This window comes from Oryctolagus cuniculus, chromosome 5 (genome assembly GCF_964237555.1).
Source record: "Oryctolagus cuniculus chromosome 5, mOryCun1.1, whole genome shotgun sequence".
Lineage (NCBI taxonomy): Eukaryota > Metazoa > Chordata > Mammalia > Lagomorpha > Leporidae > Oryctolagus > Oryctolagus cuniculus.
The window spans coordinates 26,574,768-26,596,004 of record NC_091436.1 but is presented as its reverse complement, the minus strand read 5'-3'; the positions used below and the strand labels follow the sequence as shown (position 1 = coordinate 26,596,004).

General features: G+C 39.0%; 1 protein-coding gene across 3 annotated transcripts in view; it reads left to right on the top strand.

Moving 5' to 3' along the window:
* Nucleotides 1–2,811: 2,811 nt before the first annotated feature.
* The window catches only part of VTA1 (vesicle trafficking 1), a 105,000-nt gene continuing 86,574 nt past the window's right edge, over nt 2,812–21,237 (top strand). Inside the window, exon 1 of one of the 3 annotated variants that reach the window (XM_051854265.2) lies at nt 2,812–2,988. In XM_051854265.2, the coding sequence (XP_051710225.2) occupies nt 2,877–2,988 (112 nt within the window). In that variant the 5' untranslated portion in view covers nt 2,812–2,876. The remainder of the gene's footprint in view (nt 2,989–21,237) is intronic. The other 2 variants (XM_070073492.1, XM_002714850.5) reach the window with 2 other exon arrangements.

Here is a 21,237-nt window from a genome sequence, read left to right as displayed (position 1 = left end):
AATCCAGAAGTCTGGAACTCCATCCAGGTCTCCCAACATGGGTGGTAGGGAACCAGGTACTTGGGCCATCATCCACTCTTCTCCCAGGCATACAAGCAGAGAGTTGCATCAGAAATGGAGTAGCTGGGACACAAACAAGTGTTCTGATATGAGATGTTAGTGTCACAAGCGGTAGCTTAACTCACTACACCACAACACTGGCCCCTAAGATGAAAATTTTAAATAGGCTGGTCAATGCTGGATGGAGAAGAGTTTAGATCCTTCTTCATACTAAAACATCATGATAAATTATTAATAGCAAAACCAGAAAAACAAACTTCACTGTTGTTGGTATTTGCTTTATAGTGTAATTGCAATGTGCTGTCTTGCTAACAGTGTCCCTGTACCTCTGTCCATCATATCAATTAGCCTCTCCTAAAAGCAGTCACATATGTGTGCATTTGGAGTAAAATCCACTTCTATTTCACTTACTTTTTTATTCCTTCCCCAAATGTTTGCCAATGGGAAAGGAATTGGCAGTCTCCAGCCCTAAAGGAAGAGATGAGAAGAATAACAGAAAGGAACAGCCTTCACCAGGAGGAGAAACATTCTTTTTTCAGGTACAGAAAGATAGAATAGAGCAAAGATAAATCACAAGAATATGTGCTGCATAGTGATATCACCACCAAGTAATAATGATGAGGTGCACAAAGTCTATATCCAAAATGCCTAGATTTGGATGCTGAATATTAATCCTTGCCGTTGTGACTTTGTGCAAGAGACCTAAAATCGGGACCTGCGCTTTGGCATAGTGAGTAGAGCCGCCATCTGCAGTCTGGCATCCTATATGGGCACCGGTTTGAGTCCTGACTTCCATTTCTGATCCAGCTCTCTGCTATGGCCTGGGAAAGCAGTAGCAGATGGCCCAAGCCCATGGGCCCCTGTACCCACGTGGGAGACCCACAAGAAGCTCCTGGCTTCAGATCAGTGCAGCTCCAATCATTACGGCCTATTGCGGAGTGAACCCGTGGACGGAAGACCTCTATCTCTCTGCCTCTCCTTCTCTCTCTGTAACCCTGACTTTTCAAGTAAAAATAAATAAATCTTAAACAAAGAGACCTAAATCTATGTCTCATTTTTCTCATTAATGAAATGTTGGCCATGATAATATACTCCTCACAGGGTTTACTGAAGACTAAACAAATTAATGTAAATACCATAGAAACGTTCATGATACATGGTAGATGTACAGCAAAAGCTAAGTACATATTACTTTTGAGTTGTAGCCAAGTGAAGTAGAAATAATTCACATCTTACAATCTTAATCTCAATAGCAGGAAGTTCAGGTGTCGCTCAAAGCAATCAGAGCAGAGGGAAGTCATCTATGGACGTTCACTGGGGCACTGGTTTTCAGCCCTGGATGTCCCATTAAAATTTCATGGGGACATTTGAAGAAATTCTGACATTTAGGATCCAACAAAGAAGAATAAAATCAAAATGCCTGGGAGACTGACCTCCATATGAGTTCAGTCATTTAAAAACTTCGGAGATTAAAGCAACCACAGCTGAGAGTCAAGAACAGGAAAATAATATGTGAGAAGTTATCAGGAGGAAAAAAAGGCATTTACGGTTATCCTAGTCTTCTTTTCTTCATTAATTTCTCTTTAATTTCAGCAATTCCTGAGTGAAATGTCATGGAAATGGGAATAACAGAAAGAGAAAGAACACATATCTGTGGCTTAGATTGAGAGAGAATATAGAACTCAGAGCCCAGCTGGGTGAAAAAGACCAAGAATAAGATGATGTACTCTGCAAATAGATACAGACAAAGGCTGTGGATGACATAAGGCCATGAAGCTAGCCCTTCAGAGTGGGGGAATGGGAGTGATTAGAAAATGGCACGCAGAGGGAAATCTCAGAACTATGAAAAGGAGTTTTAAATGAATCCTCAACACTGGGACTAAAACAGATTGTAAATAAATACGAAGGTGGTTGGAGGAAGTAAGCTGTAAATTCCTGAAGAATGATAGTTTGTGAAAGAGGCAAGAAAATGAGTTAAAGTCACTGAGGATAGAAGGTAAAGCTGATTTCTTCTGTATACTAGTAAGAAAACAGGAAGTCCAAATACCCTGCCTGTGCATTACAAGATAATGAATGTAAAAATAATCTCCAAATGGTTAAACACTATCCAGCGATAAGCAATCTACAGATGATTCATCTACCAAAACATGCATTAGCCAGTCCAGAACAAAGGCACGATTTTCTTTAAGCTTTATGTATCTGAATATGTTTAAGCTTGGGGGAAAAAAAATACAGTTATTTTACCAATGTGTCAACATAAAAAATTTTAAATTTAAACACACCATTTCTCTCCTCATACAAGAATTGAAATTAAAGTTTCTAAAATCAAAAGCCTTCTGCAGACATTGCTGATATTTTAAGAACTGGAATTGATCATTCCCGAATGATACCAAAGTCTATCCACGCCCATAACCCTTCTCCTAGTCAAGAAACATGACTTTCTTGTTCTGTCCTATTTTTTTCAAGGATTTATTTATTTGAAAGGTAAAATTCCAAGGAGGTGGAAAGAGAGAGAATCCTCCATCCTTTAGTTACAAAGAGAACAAATAAAACAAAGCAAAGCAAAGCAAAACAAAAAGTCTTCCTCCTACCAGCAGGGCGCGCTGGTGCCATGCGCCATAAATTCCCGAGGCTGCAGGCGCAAGGAGTCAGGCGCACTGGTGATGTCCCTGTTGGGCTCCCGTAGTCGACCCGATTTCGTGGAGTAAAGGAACAGCGCGGGGATTTGCGCTGAGCGATCGTGCGCGCGACCGGCCAGACGGAAGCGGAAGTGTCGGCGGCGCGCAAGTAGGAAGTGGTGATAGCCTAGAGTGGAGATGGCTGCGCTGGCTCCGCTGCCCCCGATCCCCCCACAGTTTAAGAGCATACAGCATCACCTGAGGACGGCTCAGGAGCATGACAAGCGGGACCCTGTGGTGGCCTATTACTGTGAGTCTTTTCGAGTCGCCGCGCCCCCCCTTACTCAGTTACGTTCCGGGGCCCTCACACCGCCCCTGGGTGTTTGGGGCATGCCACGCCTCCCGACTTTAGACTTGAGCTTCGACCTCTGGGCCTCCCTGCGAACGCCGGGGGATCCCCGCAGTCTTCGGGGCGCCAAACATTTTCACAGAGCCCAGGAAGGCAAAAAAAAAAAAAAATCCTCAAAGCACCTTGAGTTAGTTAAATGCCCCAGAAGTGACTGCATGGGCTCTGGAACGCGAACACACTTCCCCGAGGTTGTCTGTGTCCACACCGGAGAGCCTTCTGTCTCTGGCAAATAACCCGGGTAGGGCAGTAATTGAGTCTGGGGTTAAACGCAGGTGAGTGCCTCTAAGGGAGTAGTGATGTGGACAAAAGGAGGACGGATCGGTTGGAAACGTGGTAACTTGCACAGGCTGCAAGCCCGTTCGGAAGCGGATAAATGGTTCAATGGAGAGTTTCTGTTACTAACCTGTCAGGACTTTAATACCTGCAGTTGAGACCTTCAGTAGCAACGTGCCGACTTCTGTTGTGTTACACAGAAGATTGTCCAGACGTCTTCTAAACGGTGATAAGAGGAGTGGTTCCCGTAATTTCACGTAAATTTTTCATATCCCATACTGTACCTTCAGTGCAATTAAAACAGGTGACCAAGCACCTGTCAATCTGCTGAGAAGGGTTTGGTTTGGTTTTAGTGGAGCTCAGTACTGTATGTCCTCTGTTGTGGGCGTTGTTAGGTTAGCTACAACCTGGTCCACTTCATCCCTGCCATACTCCACACCTCATTTTTCAAATGCAAGACCCCCTGCCCAACCACCATGTTCTCCACTCTCTTGCAACATCGACCTTTTTTCTGTGCTTGGAAAACTCTTGAGTCAAAATCTAAATTCAAATATCTCCTCTTCTGTAGTCAGTCAGTTGATCATTCTCTGTGGATTTCTCTCGTGTCGTTCAAATCTTAGAGAATTATTCCTATTATATTTGTTCTTCAAGTTCCTTAAGCAGGGACCATTAATCATTCAAAATGTATTATTGAGTTTCTGCCTTGTGTCAAATCACTGGGCACTTTTGCCATAATTCCTGTAGTCTTTGATCTTACATATAATAACATGAGCATGGATAAAATGTTAGGTTATGGAGAAAAATACAGCAAGGGAAGAGAATAAGGAATACCAGGAATGATGGTAGGGAGTGCAAAGGGTATTTCAATTTCCAAGTGTTTGGAGAACAATTCACTGAGTTCACTGGAAGAAAGGCATGAAAGGCAGGCCTTGCTGTGTGTGTGAAAGGAGGAGCAGGGGAGCTTTTGTGACTGAATTGGATATCAAGAGGGGGAAACTCAGTGTGACATGGACAAAGAGGTAATCTCTCTTAACAGTGGAATAGGACCCCTTGTTCCTGTCTAAAACTAATCCCTATTCATGAACTATATTATAAACTTTTGTGACTGCCCAAGGGACCCTTTATTCCTATGTTAGTATTGTCTCCTAGTTCTTTCCAAGGTGTCCCACTTTGCTGTCTACCGAACCTTGTAGATTGAAATAGTTGTCTGTGGTTGTCTTTACATCCTTATCAATAAAGGTTTTTTCAACCCAATTCAGAGTAGTGTTGATGCCCAATATTTTACTGAAATTACTCTCACCAGGGTTATGAACAAACGTTTTAATCACAAAGTCTAGACTTAATGAAAATTTTGTTATCAAACAGATGCATATAAAAGAATATATGTCATGTGCATGTAGAGTTTAAGGAATAATGGACAGTAATGTTCCCACTATATTTGATAGGTTTTTAGATTTTGTAATTCTGCCTGCCTGCTGGGTGTGAAATGATGTCTCCTTGGAGCAGAAATTTACAATTCTGAGTCTTAATAAGGGTGAACATCTTTTCATATGTTAATTAACCATTTGTGACCCCCCCCTTTGAAATGCCTGTTTATTGCTTTTGTCTGTTTTGTATTGCCCTTTTTTTTTATTAATAACGTAGATACTAATTCTGCTTTATATGTGTTGGAGATGTCTTCTAGTTCGAAGTTTGGTTTTTTACTCTATTTAAGGAGTCCTGTATTCAAAAGTAGTTAATTTTAAAATATAGCCAACTTCTCTATTTCTTCCTTTATGGTTTACATTCTGATTTCCTAGGCCTTTTTCTCTTTTTGTATACTTTTTGGGACTTTGGATTCTGAATATCTCAATGGATTTCGTATTAGTAGCTTTTCACTACTATAATAAATTACCTGAGGCAGCCTAACTCTATAAAAGAAAAAACTGTGTTTTTTTTCTTTTCATAGTTTTGGAGGTTCACAATTCAAGATCCTAGGTTTGGCCTGTTTCCAAGGCTTTCCTGCTGGCAGGAGTCCTGAGGTGATGTGGAGCATCATAAAACAAGAGGGTGCATGTATGTCTGTGTCTCTGCCTCATCTAAAGCTGCCAGGATTCAATTATGAGGACTTCACCCCAGTGACCCAATCCAATCCAGTCACCGCCAAATGCCTCACTTCCAGCTTTATAATTGGGTTAAGTTGGTGCATTCTCAGTGCCAGTAAGACTCTGAAGTTTAGCCTACTATATGAGTTTGGGGGCCAAAATATGTTCCAGCTAGCAGGTATCTCATCAGTTCTGGAAAGTTCTCTGTTATAATCTGATCACATAATGCTTCTCTTTTATTATCTCTGTTTCCTTATAAATTTTGATTAACATAGCATTTTTCATTCCCATGTCTCTTAATTCTTTCATGTTTTTTAATTTTTGTCTCTGGTATATCCCATGAGTTTTTGAGGCCTATTTCCACATCCATATATCCTATTGTTTAACCCACTTATTGAATTTTTCTCTTTTGTTTTTAAATGCCACTATATTTGTTTTCAAATTGGCCTAGTTATTTCTGATACTTTCTTATTACTGGTGATATTTTTAATCACTTTTTTATTGAAACACTTTTAATGTGTTCATTTATACTTGCTGTCTGATCATTTCCATAGCTACTATATTTATGGGTCTGATTCTACTGGTCAATAAAATACCATTTGTAGGAACTTCTTTCCTTATAGTTGTGTGCTAAGCATAGGAAATCAGTGCTCTTCAGACTGGGCTCCAGTAATTTAAAAGGAATCAGGGGCCGGCGCCGCGGCTCAATAGACTAATCCTCCGCCTTGCGGCGCCAGCACCCCGGGTTCTAGTCCCAGTCGGGGCGCCGGATTCTGTCCTGGTTGCCCCTCTTCCAGGCCAGCCCTCTGCTATGGCCAGGGAGTGCAGTGGAGGATGGCCCAAGTGCTTGGGCCCTGCACCTGCATGGGAGACCAGGAGAAGTACCTGGCTCCTGGCTTTGGAGCAGCGCGATGTGCCAGCCGCAGCACGCTGGCCGCGGCAGCCATTGGAAGGTGAACCAACGGCAAAAGGAAAACCTTTCTCTCTGTCTCTCTCTCTCTCTCACTGTCCACTCTGCCTATCAAAAAAAAAAAAAAAAAAAAAAAGGAATAAAAAGGAATCTGTCCCAGTGTCACACTTTTAAATTTCGATGCTTTGTTTCCTAAAATTGATCTTCTTGACAAAACTCCTGTGGTAAGAATAGCAAAGTAGTCTTTTGCCATTTCCTGTTCACAATTGCCCTTTTCCTTTAAAGAAAGCATATATTCAAACATGATCACTTTTTTTTTTTTAAGATTTATTTATTTATTTGTAAGTCAGAGTTACACAAAGAGAGGAAGAAGCAGAAAGAGAGAGAGGTCTTCCATCCACTGGTTCACTCTGCAATTGGCCGCAACTGCCGGAGCTGGATCGATCCAAAGCCAGGATCCAGGAGCTTCTTCTGGGTCTCCCACGTGGGTGCAGGGGCCCAAGGACTTGGGCCATTTTCTGCCAATTTCCCAGGCTATAGCAGAGAGCTGGATTGGAAGTAGAGCAGCTGGGTCTTGAACCAGCACCCATATAGGATACCAGCACTTCAGGCCAGGGCGTTAACCCACTGCGCCACAGTGCTGGCCCCAAACATGATCACTTTTATGGTGTATTGCCCCTTTCAGGAGTGAAGAAGGAAAATCTTCCAGGATGTCCAGAAAAAGAGACTATTCAAATGATTACTATTTGGGAAGCATGCATTTTTAGCCAGAGCTTCCTGTCTCTTCTTGTCTTTTAGGAAATAAAATCAAACAGAGCAGACATTAAGCCTTTATTAATTTTTTTTTAAAGATTTATTTTGTTTATTTGAACAACTGAGTGACAGAGGTAAAACCAGAGAGAGTTCTTCTATCCACTGGTTCACTCCCTAAATGGCCACAATGGCTGGAGCTACAGTGATCCAAAGCCAGGAGCCAAGAGCTTCTTCCAGGTCTCCCACATGGGCACAGGGGCCCAAGGACCTGGGCCATCTTCACTGCCTTCCTAGGTCAAAGCAGGAAGCTGACTAGGAAGTGGAGCAGCCAGGACTCTTAACTGGTGCCCACATGGGATGGTGGCTGCAGGCCGGGGCTTTAACCCGCTGTGCTACAGTGCTGTCCCCAACATTAAGCCTTTATTTGAGAATGCTGGGCAAGAAAAGTTCTAAAAGTATGTTCTGATGTGAGGGAAGAGAGTAGAACTTTATGTACAGGGGATGCACTGAGCCGCCTGGATTTTATCTCTTTTCAGGAATAGTTGCTCAAGAATGGATCTGAGGATTACCATTGTTTGATCATTTTGTATTTCATCAAGGGGGAAAGGGTAGCAATTTGGGGCCAAGGTGAAATTAGGACATGAAAGGACCAAAACAGAAAATTCTCTGTGTCTTTCACAGTGTTTTACATGTGAACATGTGTACATGCACACACGTATCTGTTAATTGTAATGCCTCGGAAAAACTCTCCTGTGTTAAAATGTTCTAAATTTCCAGAATGATAAAATTTTTTGTTGTTACCATACTGCTTCATTTTCTGTTCATTCTTAAAGAATATCATGCTTGAATTGAGAACAGAATTAAAAAAGCAAAGGAAGAATACTGAAGTAGCAGTACCCTTTTCCATCAGAACAGCACATTCCTGTAAGGCTATGTAGCTTATTGTTTTAGAGTTAGAATTCAGAAATGAGATAGGGCCTGGGTTGATATTCTAATGGGAAAATCATTCACATTTTTCTGAAAAAGTAAGTCTTAGTTGGTATAGCATTAATTGACTTTGCCAGTTATCTAATCTAGTAAATATTCTCCTTAAATGAGATTTTGAAATACATTTAAAACAGGGTTGATTGGAACTGGTGGTGGGAGACTAAGGGATGTTCAAACTAATAGTATTTCCATTTTCTTCCCAATCTTTTCTGTTCTATGATAAAGTAGAAAGCTCTGATTGAAAGTAAAATAATGAATTTTTGTAGTAACATTTTTGTGTATAACATAGGAATTGAGTAAATAAAATAATTATAGAGTAACACATCTTTTATAGTTTTTTTTTTTAATTTTCATTTATTTGAAAGATAGATAGAGATAAGGGTGGACAAATTCCACCTGTTGGTTTACTCCCCAAATGCCTGCAACACAAGGGCCTAGTCCTAGCTAGATCCTGGAGCTTGGAACTCATTCTGAGTCTTCCAACTGGGTAGCAAGGACCCAAGTACTTTAGCCATCGTTTGCTGCCTCCCAGAGTGCTAATCAGCAGGCAACTGTAATCAGGAGTGTAGCAGGGACTGGAACCTATGCACTCTGAAACAGGATGTAAGCATCTTAAGTGGTATCCTGACTACTGTGCCAAATGCATGCACATTTTCTAGTTTTTAAACAAATTTTGAAGCACACCTGTTTTTTTTTTAAGATTTATTTATTTATTTGAAAGAGTTACACAGTGGGCTGGTGCCGCGGCTCACTTGGCTAATCCTGCACCTGTGGTGCCGGCACCCTGGGTTTTAGTCCCGGTTGGGGTGCCCGATTCTGTCCTGATTGCTCCTCTTCAGTCCAGCTCTCTGTTGTGGCCCGGGAAGGCAGTGGAGGATGGCCCAAGTGCTTGGGCCCTGCACCCGCATGGGAGACCAGGAGGAAACACTTGTCTCCTGGCTTTGGATCGGCGCAGTGCGCCGGCTGTAGTGGCCATTTGGGGGGTGAACCAACAGAAAAAGGAAGACCTTTCTCTCTGTCTCTCTCACTGTCTAACTCTGCCTGTCAAAAAAAAAAAAAAAAAAGTTACACAGAGAAAAGGAGAGACAGAGAGACAGGTCTTCCATCTGTTGGTTCACTCTCCAATTGGCTGCAACAGCCGGAGCTGTGCCGATCCAAAGCCAAGACCCAGGAACTTCTTCAGGATCTCCCATGTGGGTGCAGGGGCCCACAGACTTGGGCCATCTTCTACTGCTTTCCCAGGCCATAGCAGACAGCTGGATCAGAAGTGGAGCAGCCAAGTCTCAAACTGGCGCCCTTATGGGATGCTGGCTCTTTAGGCCAGGGCGTTAACTCACTGTGCCACAGTGCCAGCCCTGAAGCACACTTAATTGAAGTATCAGCCAAGATATTATTAAGAAATATTATTCAGTGAGAGGTGACTATATGGTTGTTAGCCTGTAACACAGAAGAAAGAATTCAGATTTTGCTATGGCACAATTTCCATTCTGATTTGCTTCTTTATGTGAATGAGATTTTTCCCCATGTTAGATTCAAAAGTAGGAATGGAACTTCAGTGTTCTAATCTAGCTCATGATGATAATAAATATAACTTAGTTTGATCTGATTCATTTTTTAAAAGATTTATTTATTTGAAATGATTGTTACAGAGAGAAGTGGGCAAGAGAACAGAGAGATCATCCATCCTCTGGTTCTTTCCCCACATGACCACAAAGCCAGGAGCCTGGAAATCCATCTGGTGGGTGGCAGGATCACAAATATTCAGGTCATTTTCCATTGCCTTCCTAACTCATTAGCAGTTAGTTGGGTTCTAAGTGGAGCAGCCAGAACTCAAACCAGCCCTCATGCAGGATCTGGCTTCTCAAGTGAAGACTTTACCTGCTGTACCCCAATGCCAAGCCCCAGTTTAACTCATTATAAGATGCATTTCCAATACAACTTTTTATATTTAGTGGTTGTTAAGAAATATAATATTTATGTTGTTTTGATCTATTATGTATTAAATAATGCAGGTTATTCAAGAAGAAAAATTTTAATATTTAGCATCTTATTTCACAGGAAATTTGGTAAAAATTTATATTTCAATTTTTGTATTTTTTTGCAGAAATAGAATAATCAAGTAACTACTTTTGAGCATGTATACACATTCCTTTTAATGAGATTCTAAAGTTAGTCAATACAAATATGGGTTAAAAGAATAAAGAAAAATATAAAATTTCTGACTCTTGGAAAAGAGATGTCAATATTTGGTATTGCATAGAAATCACATTTTTTTCTTCCTGTTTAAACATATAATAAAGAGGTCTATTTATCAACTTAAAATTGTATGAAGAGATACATTTCTGTAGTCTTAGAGCACATAAGACTTTCTAAATTCCTAGAGCAAGGAAGAATTTTAGGGGAGAAAAACAATGTAAGATTACTTGCTAAGCTATATACTGATACATGAAAGCGTTATTTTCTCTTTTACTTCTGGTGCTTTACATGCGATGCTCTGCCTGGAATTCCCTTCTCATTTCTCTTAATTTCACTCATTTAAATCAAGTGATCAAGTACAAATTTTAATTTTTGTAGTTTTTTTTATGACTGCTTAAGGTAATCTAGAAATTGTTCCTGTATATCCTTAATCTTATTACATTGTCTTATAAATATCCGTTTACTTTTTTTTTAAAGATTTATTTATTTATTTGAAAGTTAGAATTAAACAGAGAAACAGGGAGAGAGAGATCTTCCATCCTCTGGTTAACTCCCCAAATATCCTCAATATCCAGAACTGGGCTGATCCAAAGCCAGGAGCCAGGAGTTTCTTCCACATTTCCCACATGGGGTCAGGAGCCCAAGCACTTGCCCCATCTTCTGCTAGAAGTTATTATTCTAAATAATTTGGTGTTTTCTTTTTTAATCAGGAAGGAATGTTGAAATGTAGATTAAATTACTTTTTGGCTTTCTGTAGTAGTGCTATGAGGCTTATTGTTTACTTCTCTGAACTTTTTATTTTAGTGAGTAATAGCAAAATAGTAAAATTTTTCATATTTGTAGCAACTCTCCATTTTGTAAAGGATCCCACTAGTTTTTTCTTTCTTTTTTTTAACTAGACTTTTCTTTTTTAATTTTATTTATTTGTAAGAGAGAGTTACAGAGAGAAAGAGAGAGAGAAATCTTTAATTCATTGGTTCACTCCTCAGATGGCCACAATGGCCAGGGCTGGGCCCAGCAGAAGCCAGGAGCCTGGAACTTCATCATGGTCTCCCATGTGGGTGCAGGGTCTCAGGTACTTGGGCCATCTTTCCATTGCTTTTACAGGCACATTAGCAAGGAGCTAGAATGGAAGCAGAACAGCCAGGACTTGAACTGGTGTTCATGTGGGATGCTGGCATTATAGGAGGCAGCCTAACCAGCCTAACCACTATGCCAGCCCCAACATTTTCTTTTTGAGGTAATTCAAGATTTACATGCAGTTGTCTAAAATAATACAGTATGGTCCTCTGTGTTCTTTGTTCAGTGACCCCTGCCCCATGGTAATATTTTGTAAAACCATAATATTATAACCAGAATATTGACATGGAAACAATCTGCTAATCTTATACTTTCTCAGACTTACATGTATCTTATGTATATGTTTAGTTCTAAACAGTTTTGTCAAAATACTGAACAGTTTTTAAGAAGGATCCCTTGTGTTTCCCTTTTATAACAATACATACTGTCCCCTCTACCCTGCCTTACTCCCAAATCCTGGCAAATACTAACCTGTTCTGCATTTCTAAAATTTTAGCATTTAAACACATGCTGTATCAATAAAATCCTATCTACCTACAAACACGTGTACACATACATTTATGTATATATATATACACATATGTGTTCATATATAAATTATATCTTCACTGGAGATTCATTCAAATTAGTTTGTTCCTTTTTAACTACTGTATCCGTGGTATGTATGCCACATCATTAAAACTTCATGGAAAATATATTTTAGGGAAAAAAAAAAGTGTGACTATCAAAAAGTTGGGGCACTAAAATAAACTTTTTATTTTTATGAGATTTAAAAGCAAGATTTATTAGAGTCAGAGACCTCCAGCCAGAGGATCATGGATGGGGGGGTCTTCCAAGAGAGGAAAAAAAAAACCCAGAAGGTCCCTTGGTACTGGGGTTTTTAAACACAGTTTTGGGGAAGAAAAGAAAAACTTGTCAGCTTGACACTCAGTTATAAGGCAGGGACAAAACCCATCAAAAGACCTGATTTTCAATCTTTTATCCTATCTGGCTTGCTCATGATAAAGCAAAGAGCCATAAGAAGGGTGAGATAGGTAACTTGTTTACAGTAAACTGACCTCAGGAAGATGGAATCACCATTCCCTTGCTATTCTTAAGTAAAATTAGAAGCTTTCAAGGAGTGGGCAACCTGGCATTTTTGACCTTGCTAAAAACAACCCTAGTGAGAAAGCAAGCACTCTGCACCCCAGTTTCTACTACCTATTAACCCATCTGATTCCTAACATTCCCGCCCCCGAAAGAATGGACCCTAACTTCTGTTAGGGAACTGGGTGATGATCACTTTGGCTGCTTCATGCTGAAAAGGGGTGTTGTTGGGAACAGGAGTCAAGACAGGATTCCAGCAGGAAATGGCTTCTGGAGGGGGACAGCAGTACCAGTTTGCAGAAACTGCTTCCATCCGAGGTTTCATGTGCATGGCCATCTAGAATTTTATTGTTTCAAGTCTAGAGAAAACAAATCTAGCAAGCAGATTAAACTGACAGTTTCAGTCTGGTGGGATGATTCTATTAATTCTATTTTTCCACAACCTGTTTTAAGTGTTTAACAGTTAACCATTGAAGGACATTTGTGTTATTTCCAGTTTATAACATGAATAGAACTGGTATAGTCACATATAGATTTTTCTGTGAAAATTAAGTTTTTATTTCTCTAAGCTAAATACAAACAGGTATATAGTTCCTGGATCATATGGTAATTGCATGTTTAGTTTTATAAGATATGGACAAATTGTTTTCTAGAGTGGCTGCATCATTTAGACTCAGATTTGCTAAACATGATAAGTGATATGGTTTTTCCATATTCTTGCCAACATTTTGAGTGTCAATATTTTTAATTCTAGGCATTGTTACAGTTACAGTGAGACCTGTTGTGGCTTTATTTATTTATTTATTTTTGGTTTCCCTGGTGGCTAATGAAGTTGAACACCTTTTCTTGTGCTTGCCCACTGTATGTGTATTGTCTTCAGTGAAATGTCCATTCATGGTTTTAGCCATTTTTTATGATTGAGTTTTGAAAGTTCTTCATAAGTTCTCATAACTAGTCTTTTGTCACATGTGTTTTGTAGTATTTTCCTCTAGTCTATACCTTGTCTTTTCATCTTCATAACATGGTCTTTCATAGACCAAAAGTTTTTTTTTTTTTTTTTTTTTAAAGATTTATTTATTTATTTATTTATTTGGGAGGTAGAGTTTCAGACAGTGAGAGGGAGAGACTGAGAGAAAGGTCTTCCATCCGTTGGTGCACTCCCCAGATGGCCGCAACGGCTGGCCGGAGCTGTGCGGATCCGAAACCAGGAGCCAGGAGCTTCTTCCAGGTTTCTCACACGGGTGCGGATGCCCAAGGACTTGAGCCATCTTCTACTGCTATCCCAGGCCATAACAGAACTGGATCGGAAGAGGAGCAGCCAAGACTAGAACCGGCGCCCATGTGGGATGTCCGCACTTCAGGCCGGGCTTTAATCCACTGCACCACAGCGACGGCCACAGATCAAAAGTTTTTCATTTTGATCATGTCCAGTTTAGCAGTTTTTCTTCTTTTGTGTTCCATTTTTGGTGTCAAAGCTGTGAATTTATTGTGTTTTTCTTACTGTGCTAGTCTATTTTTTCTTTTGTACCAGTCTCCAACACCAAGAATATTACAAGTAAGGTCTTTTTTCTAAAAGATTTTTTCATTTTGAAATTTTTGGTTTAACATTATGATAGTTTCCTAAATAGTATTGAGAGATTTGCTTCTTTTTCTGAAATACAGGTTGGGTTAAAAGGCAGCAGATTTTTCTTTAGGCTTTTGTTTTTAGATTAAAAAAACAAGGCTTCAGTAGGACAGAACTTCATGCTTTAGGAGGGATCTGTTTTACTGTAATTTTTTTAATTTCTTTCATTAAATGTAAATTATAATGACCTGCTTGGTTTTGACTGAAAAAATTGTAACTGCAAATGAGTACAGGGTAAAAATATTTTCTGAAATGGCCACGGGAATTGGTACAAAATTTTAGAAAGCATTTTGGTAAAATTTAAGGCAGCTATACTTTAGAAATTCCAGTTTTGGGGCCAGTGTTGTGGCATAGTGGGTAAAGCCGCTGCCTGTGTGCCAGCATCCCAAATGGATGCTGGTTTGAGTCTCAGCTAACCCACTTCCAATCCAGCTCTCTGCTATGGCCTAGGAAAGCAGTAGAAGATGGCCCAAGACCTTGAGCCCCTGCACCCCAGTGGAAAAGCCGGAAGAAGCTCCTGGCTCCTGGCTTCAAATATGCTCAGCTCTCCTGTTGCAGCCATCTGGAGAGTGAACCAGCAGATGGAAGTCCTCTCTTTCTCTGCCTCTGCCTCTCTGTAGCTCTGCCTTTCAAATAAATAAATCTTTAAAAAAATATATCTGACAGAACATTCATTGTATTTCTAGGAAAGGGTGGCAACTTACAGGAATTAGAGATCTCCTTGTATGGTCAACTACCTTAGCTTGTCATGACAGTTGTAAACTGTAAGGATGCAAGCAATTTTTACTATGCTAATATTATTATAATGAAGGTATAATAGGGTTTTAGGTCTCCTTGAGGTTAAGTTAGATGCCATCTTTGATCCAGCTGATGTTAACCAATTCTTTTGCCTGATTACTTTGTGGGATGTTATATTTTGGGCCTTTTCCTGATGGGTGAGCTGAAGTTTGTCACATACTGACTCACTTTTTTACTAAGTGATGGACCCAGGATCTAAATGACAAATTCAGATGAGAAATGTTTTACTGAAAATTGTTGGTAGTAGATAGTAATTAGAGAATTAGTTGTTGAGCGAGCAAGGGAAAAGGAACTAGTTAAATTGGTGGTACATGAAGGGGGAGAAAGCCAGTAAAATAATCTGGGCAATTCCTGAATGGAAATTAACGACAGCATTTCTGTTATTAACAATATATCTCTTAAGTTCTTTCCTTCCACCCCTTTAACATAGCCAGGAAATACGCTTGAGTCCCTATTAAAAGTAGAGACTTTATGATAAATATTCTGAGCCTGCAGGCTTAGTGCCATACATAAAGCTAAATCCCAAAGATCTTTCCATCCTTTTTAAATTTGTTCTAAGTAACCAAATACATAAAGTTTCATGTTTTGTTTTTTGTTTCCTCTAGGGGGTGACATTGTAAAATTAATAGACTTTCAGAAAATGTTTTCGAGAGGGCCTCAGTAATATATTAGGAAAATTAGATACAATTCAGGAAGTTGCAAGTACATATGGTTACATTAGTTCTGAGATGTAACAGGACATAGGAATAGAAATTTTAGCCTGGTTTAATCAAGACTAAGTGATAGTGGATTTCCTTGTTGATCAAGGTTGTAAGCCACATGGATATTAGCATTAATAATCAGTATCCTACTGTTTTGTTGTTAATCATGTAAAAATTGGATTTAAAATTCAGATACAAAGCAAAAAAAAGCAGTTAATTCTTTCTTTGCTGTTTTCTGAATCTGTATGATAAATTAGTTTCAGTAGTCTTATTGTCTATTTTTTAATATATGCTGACTTAGAATACTATATTATAGGAATGACAGGTTGATAATAAAAACACACAGGAGATTGGACCACTGATTTATCTACTTGGATTCATTAATCTTTTGGTTTTTACAAACATTTATTCAAACATGAGTTTTATTTTGTGAGAATAATCTATTTTTTGAGTAAGGTATTTTTTTAAGTAAGGTCCGTGTCTCTTAATATATTGCCACATTTCCATTCTGTTTTCTTTGGTGGGCATTTTTTTTAAGTAATTAAAAGTTAAAGTTATGTAAACATTTCTGTTCTATAACTTCAAGTGCTAGCTAATATCCCTGAGCCTCAGTTTCTTATGAAGAAAAAAACAAACAGTGAAACAATTGGATCAATAAGGTTCTTAATGAGATTAATATATTAATCTGTAATAATCACAAATTAAAGCGACTCCATATGAAGACACCAAATATTGGACTTCTTAAAAGGGTGGCCTAATTTATTAGAATTTACCTAAAGGAGATGATAACATTGTAAAAATAATAATAATACCGTATCAGAGTATTATGTAACTGTGAAAGTGATATGAGACTACATTCATTACAAAAGTTTTCCACAGCATAGTGTAAAAACCAAATGGTGCAAACAAATTATATAGTCTCATGTATGTAAAATTATGGTTTTATTTAATTTTATGTGCATATATAGAGATGTTTTGATATGGTGAATCTTGAGCCAGACTGTACCTGAGTCAAATTCTAACCCACCAGTTATTGGCTACAAGACCTTGGGCAAATATAATTTTTTGTGAGCTTCAGTTTCTTTGTTCATAAAATCAGGATAATGGTGTTCATTTCAGAAAAATTTTTGATGGATTAATTTGTTTTTCTACTTTTAAATAACTATATCAGTGTTTGACTCATGATAATTAGTTTTTATTTTTAACTCCAACTCACCGAAATCTTGTAGACAGTATATTGTCAGATCTTGTTAATTTTTTTATCCAATATGATAACCTCTGCCTTTTAACAGAATATTTAAGTGATTTCTATTTTTAGTGCCTTTGTTTGTATTCATCAGAAACTAGAAATAATTCAGATGTTCTGATATTCAAGTTAAATGAACTGATTATAGTATTTCCATGCAGTGGAATAAATGGATCATTGCTTAGCAATCAAAATGTACTAAAACATGCAACCTCATGAATTAACAGCAGTTTGCTAAGTGAAAGAAGTTAGGGCTAAGGATGCTTATATATGACAATGTTTATATACTTTTTGCTGAGATAAAATGTTGGGGGCACAATTACCTGTGGTTAGGCCACTTAATTTAATGTAATCTTTAATGTGTTTGTGTTTAAGTTTACTATGCCTCATTTGTTCTTTTTTTTTCCTGCCCTTCAATTTTTTTTTTTTTTTTTTTTTTGACAGGCAGAGTTAGACAGTGAGAGAGAGAGACAGAGAAAGGTCTTCCTTTTCCATTGTTTCAGCCCCCAATGGCCGCTGCAGCCTGTGTACTGCGCTGATCCTAAGCCAGGAGCCAGGTGCTTCTCTTGGTCTCCCATGCAGGTGCAGGGCCCAAGGCTGGGCCATCCTCCACTGCACTCCCGGGCCACAGCAGAGAGCTGGACAGGAAGAAGAGCAACTGGGACAGAATCCGGCACCCCAACTGGGACTAGAACCCGGGGTGCCGGCGCTGCAGGTGGAGGATTAGCCTATTGAGCCGCGGCACCGGCCTGCCCTTCAAATTTTTAAAAGATGTCATTATGCCTCCACTGTGGGCTTATTAAATAGTTCCCCAGTTACCTAATGGTTACTCTAGTGCTTACAACACAATCTACCACTTAACCTAAGTTTATTGATTTATAATACATAACATCACATATGAGGTAATTATTTTCTTTATTCTCTCCTGTCCTTTTGCTATAGTTACTATACATTGTTCTTACACATATTCCTTAAACCCTATAAAACATTTTTTAATTTAAAATTTCTATTTATTTGAAAGAAATAGAGCTATTCCATCTTCTGGATCACCATTAAATGCCGTAACAGCAGACTCTGGGTCCAATTGAATGTTGCCAGGAGCCCTGAACCCAGTCTGGGTCTCCCACATAGCTGACAGAGATCCAGTGACTTGAGCCATGACCTCCTGCTTACCAAGGGTACGTCAGCAGGAAGCTGGAATCAAAAATTAAATCAACTTGAACCTATACACTCTGATAAGGAATGTCGGTATCCTAAGCTGTCCAAATGCCTGCCCTGTTTTGTTTTGTTTTGTTTTGTTTTGTTTTGTTTTGTTTAAATCACCCATTCTGTCTCAAAGAAATCTATACATAAGAAAATAAGTCTTGGCCAGTGCCGTGGCTCACTTGGCTAATCCTCTGCCTGTGGTGCCGGCACTCCAGGTTCTAGTCCTGGTTGGGGCGCCGGATTCTGTCCTGGTTGCCCCTCTTCCAGTCCAGCTCTCTCTTGTGGCCTGGGAAGGCAGTCGAGGATGGCCCAAGTGCTTGGGCCCTGCACCTGCATGGGAGACCAGGAGGAAGTACCTGGCTCCTGGCTTCGGATTGGCGCAGTATGCTGGCTGTAGTGGCCATTTTGGCGGGGTGAATCAACGGAATGGAAGACCTTTCTCTCTGTCTCTCTCTCACTGCCTAACTCTGCCTGTCAAAAAAAAAAAAAAAAGTCTTTTTTTAAATATTTTACCATATAAATACCATTTTCAACACTCACATTCCCTTTTATAGTTATGTTTTAGATCTGATATTTTTCTTTCTTTTTGAAGAACCCTATCTATCATTTCTTATGCAGACTTCCTGCCAATGAATACTCTTAGTTTTATTGTGTGAAGTAAGCTTTAATTTCTTCTTTAATTTTGACAGATATTTTTGGTGGATAAAAAATTTTAATTGGTTGATTTCATGTTTCAACACTTTTTATCGTCAGCCCACTCTTCCCCTCACCTTTTTTTTCCACATATGATACTTTTCATACCTCAGGAGACTGACCTTTGAATTCTTTTTTTTTTTTTTTCTTATTTTCTTAATTCTTTTCCTCCACATTGTATTTTCGGTGATTTCCATTGCTGTTTTTCAAAGTTCACTATTTCTTGTTTGGCATCTTGCTTTTAATCCTATCCAGTGAATTTTTCCTTTCAAATACGTTTTTCATCTCTAAAAGTCCCTCTTGATTTCCTTTGTGTATGTTCCATGTCTTTAATACATGATTTCTTTAAGTTCTTTGTTAATGATTTCTTATTTTTTAATGTTAGTATCTGTTATTTCCATTATTTTGTCGTTGCTTGATGTGTTTGGACTGTTGCTTCTTGTTATGTGTCAAATTTTTCTGTCTGCTAGCATCTTGATTCTTCCAGTCCATGAACATAGAAGATTTTCTTTCTTTATGTTTTGTAATTCTCATCATAGAAATCTTTGACATCCTTGGTTAAATTTATTCCAAGGTATTTGATTTTTTTTTTTTTTTTTTTTTGTAGCTGTTGTGGATGGGATTGATCTTAGAAGTTCTTTCTCAACCATGGCACTGTCTGTGTATACAAAAGCATAATTTGATTTTTGTGTGTTGATTTTATATCCTGCTATTTTACCAAACTCTTCTATGAGTTCCAATAGAATCTTAGTGAAGTCTTTTAGATCCCCTATATATAGGATCATGTCATCTTAAGTAGGGTTAGTTTGACTTCCTACTTCCCAATTTGTATCCCTTTGATTTCTTGTTCTTGCCTAATGGCTCTGGCTAATACTTCCAGGACTATAATATCAATGGTGAGAGAGGTCATCTTTGTCTGGTTCCAGATCTCAGTGGGAATGCTTCCAACTTTTCCCCATAAATAGGATGCTGGCCATGCACTTGTCATAAATTGCCTTGATTGAGTTGAGGAAAGATCTTTCTATACCCAATTTGCTTAGCATTTTCATCATGAAAGAGTGTTGTGTTTTATCAAATGCTTTCTCTGTGTCTATTGAGATAATCATATGGTTTTCTTCAGTTTGTTAATGTGATGTATCACATTGATTGATTTGTGAATGTTGAACCATCCCTCTATACTAGGGATAAGTCTCACTTGGTCCACGTGAATGATCTTTCTGATGTGTTGTTGGATTTGATTAGCTAGTGTTTTATTGAGGATTTTTGCATCTGTGTTCATCAAGGAAATCGGTCTGTAGTTCTCTTTCTCTGTTGCATCTTTTTTCAGGTTTAGGAATTAAAGTGATGCTGGCTTCAGAGAAAGAATTTGTGAGGATTCCCTCCCTTTCATTTGTTTTGAATAGCTTGAGAAGAATTGTAGTTAGTTTTTTAAATGTCCAGTAGAATTCAGCAGTGAAGCCATCTGGACCTGGGCTTTTCTTTGTTGGGATGTTCTTTATTACTGATTCAATCTCCATCTTAGTTATTGGAATGTTTGTTTCAGTATCTTCATTCCTCTGTTCTGGTAAATTGTAAGTGTCCAGTGATCTATCCATTTCTTCTAGATTTTTCAGTTTGTTTGCATAAAACTGCTTATAGTAGTTCTGGTGATTTATTTATTATTTTTATATTTGTGGTATCTGTTTTTACATCTCTTTTTTTCATCTCTGATTTTATTGATTTGGGTCTTCTCCCTTCTTTTTTTTTTTTGTTTTGTTATTGGTTAGTTGTGCCAATCCTGTACCAATTTATTTTTCTAGCAACAGCTCTTCATTTCACTGATCTTTTGTATTCTTTTTTGTTTATTCTCTCATTTTGATTATTTCTTTGATCCTACTAATTTTAGGTTTTGTTTGTTTTTCTAGGTCCTTGAGATAACTTGATAGCTCATTTATTTGATGCCTTTCCACTTTATTGATATACTTGCTATAAATGTTCCTCTTAAAAAAAAAAAAAAAGCAATTTTTTTTTTTTTTGACAGAGTGGACAGTGAGAGAGAGAGACAGAGAGAAAGGTCTTCCTTTGCCGTTGGTTCACCCTCCAATGGCCGCCGCGGCCAGCGCACTGCGGCCGGCGCACCGCGCCGATCCGGTGGCAGGAGCCAGAAGCCAGGTGCTTTTTCCTGGTCTCCCATGGGGTGCAGGGCCCAAGCACCTGGGCCATCCTCCACTGCACTCCCGGGCCACAGCAGAGGGCTGGCCTGGAAGAGGGGCAACCGGGACAGAATCCGGTGCCCCGACCGGGACTAGAACCTGGTGTGCCGGCGCCGCTAGGCGGAGGATTAGCCTAGTGAGCCGCGGCGCCGGCCTTAACATTGCTTTTGATGTATAACATAAGTTTTGATATGTTGTATTGTCACCCTCCATTTGTTTCCAGAAATTTTTGTTTTTTATTTCTTCTGTGACCCACTTTTTCATTCAGAAGCATGTTGTTCAGGCTCTCCATGGGTTTGCATATTTTCTAGGAGAAATTCT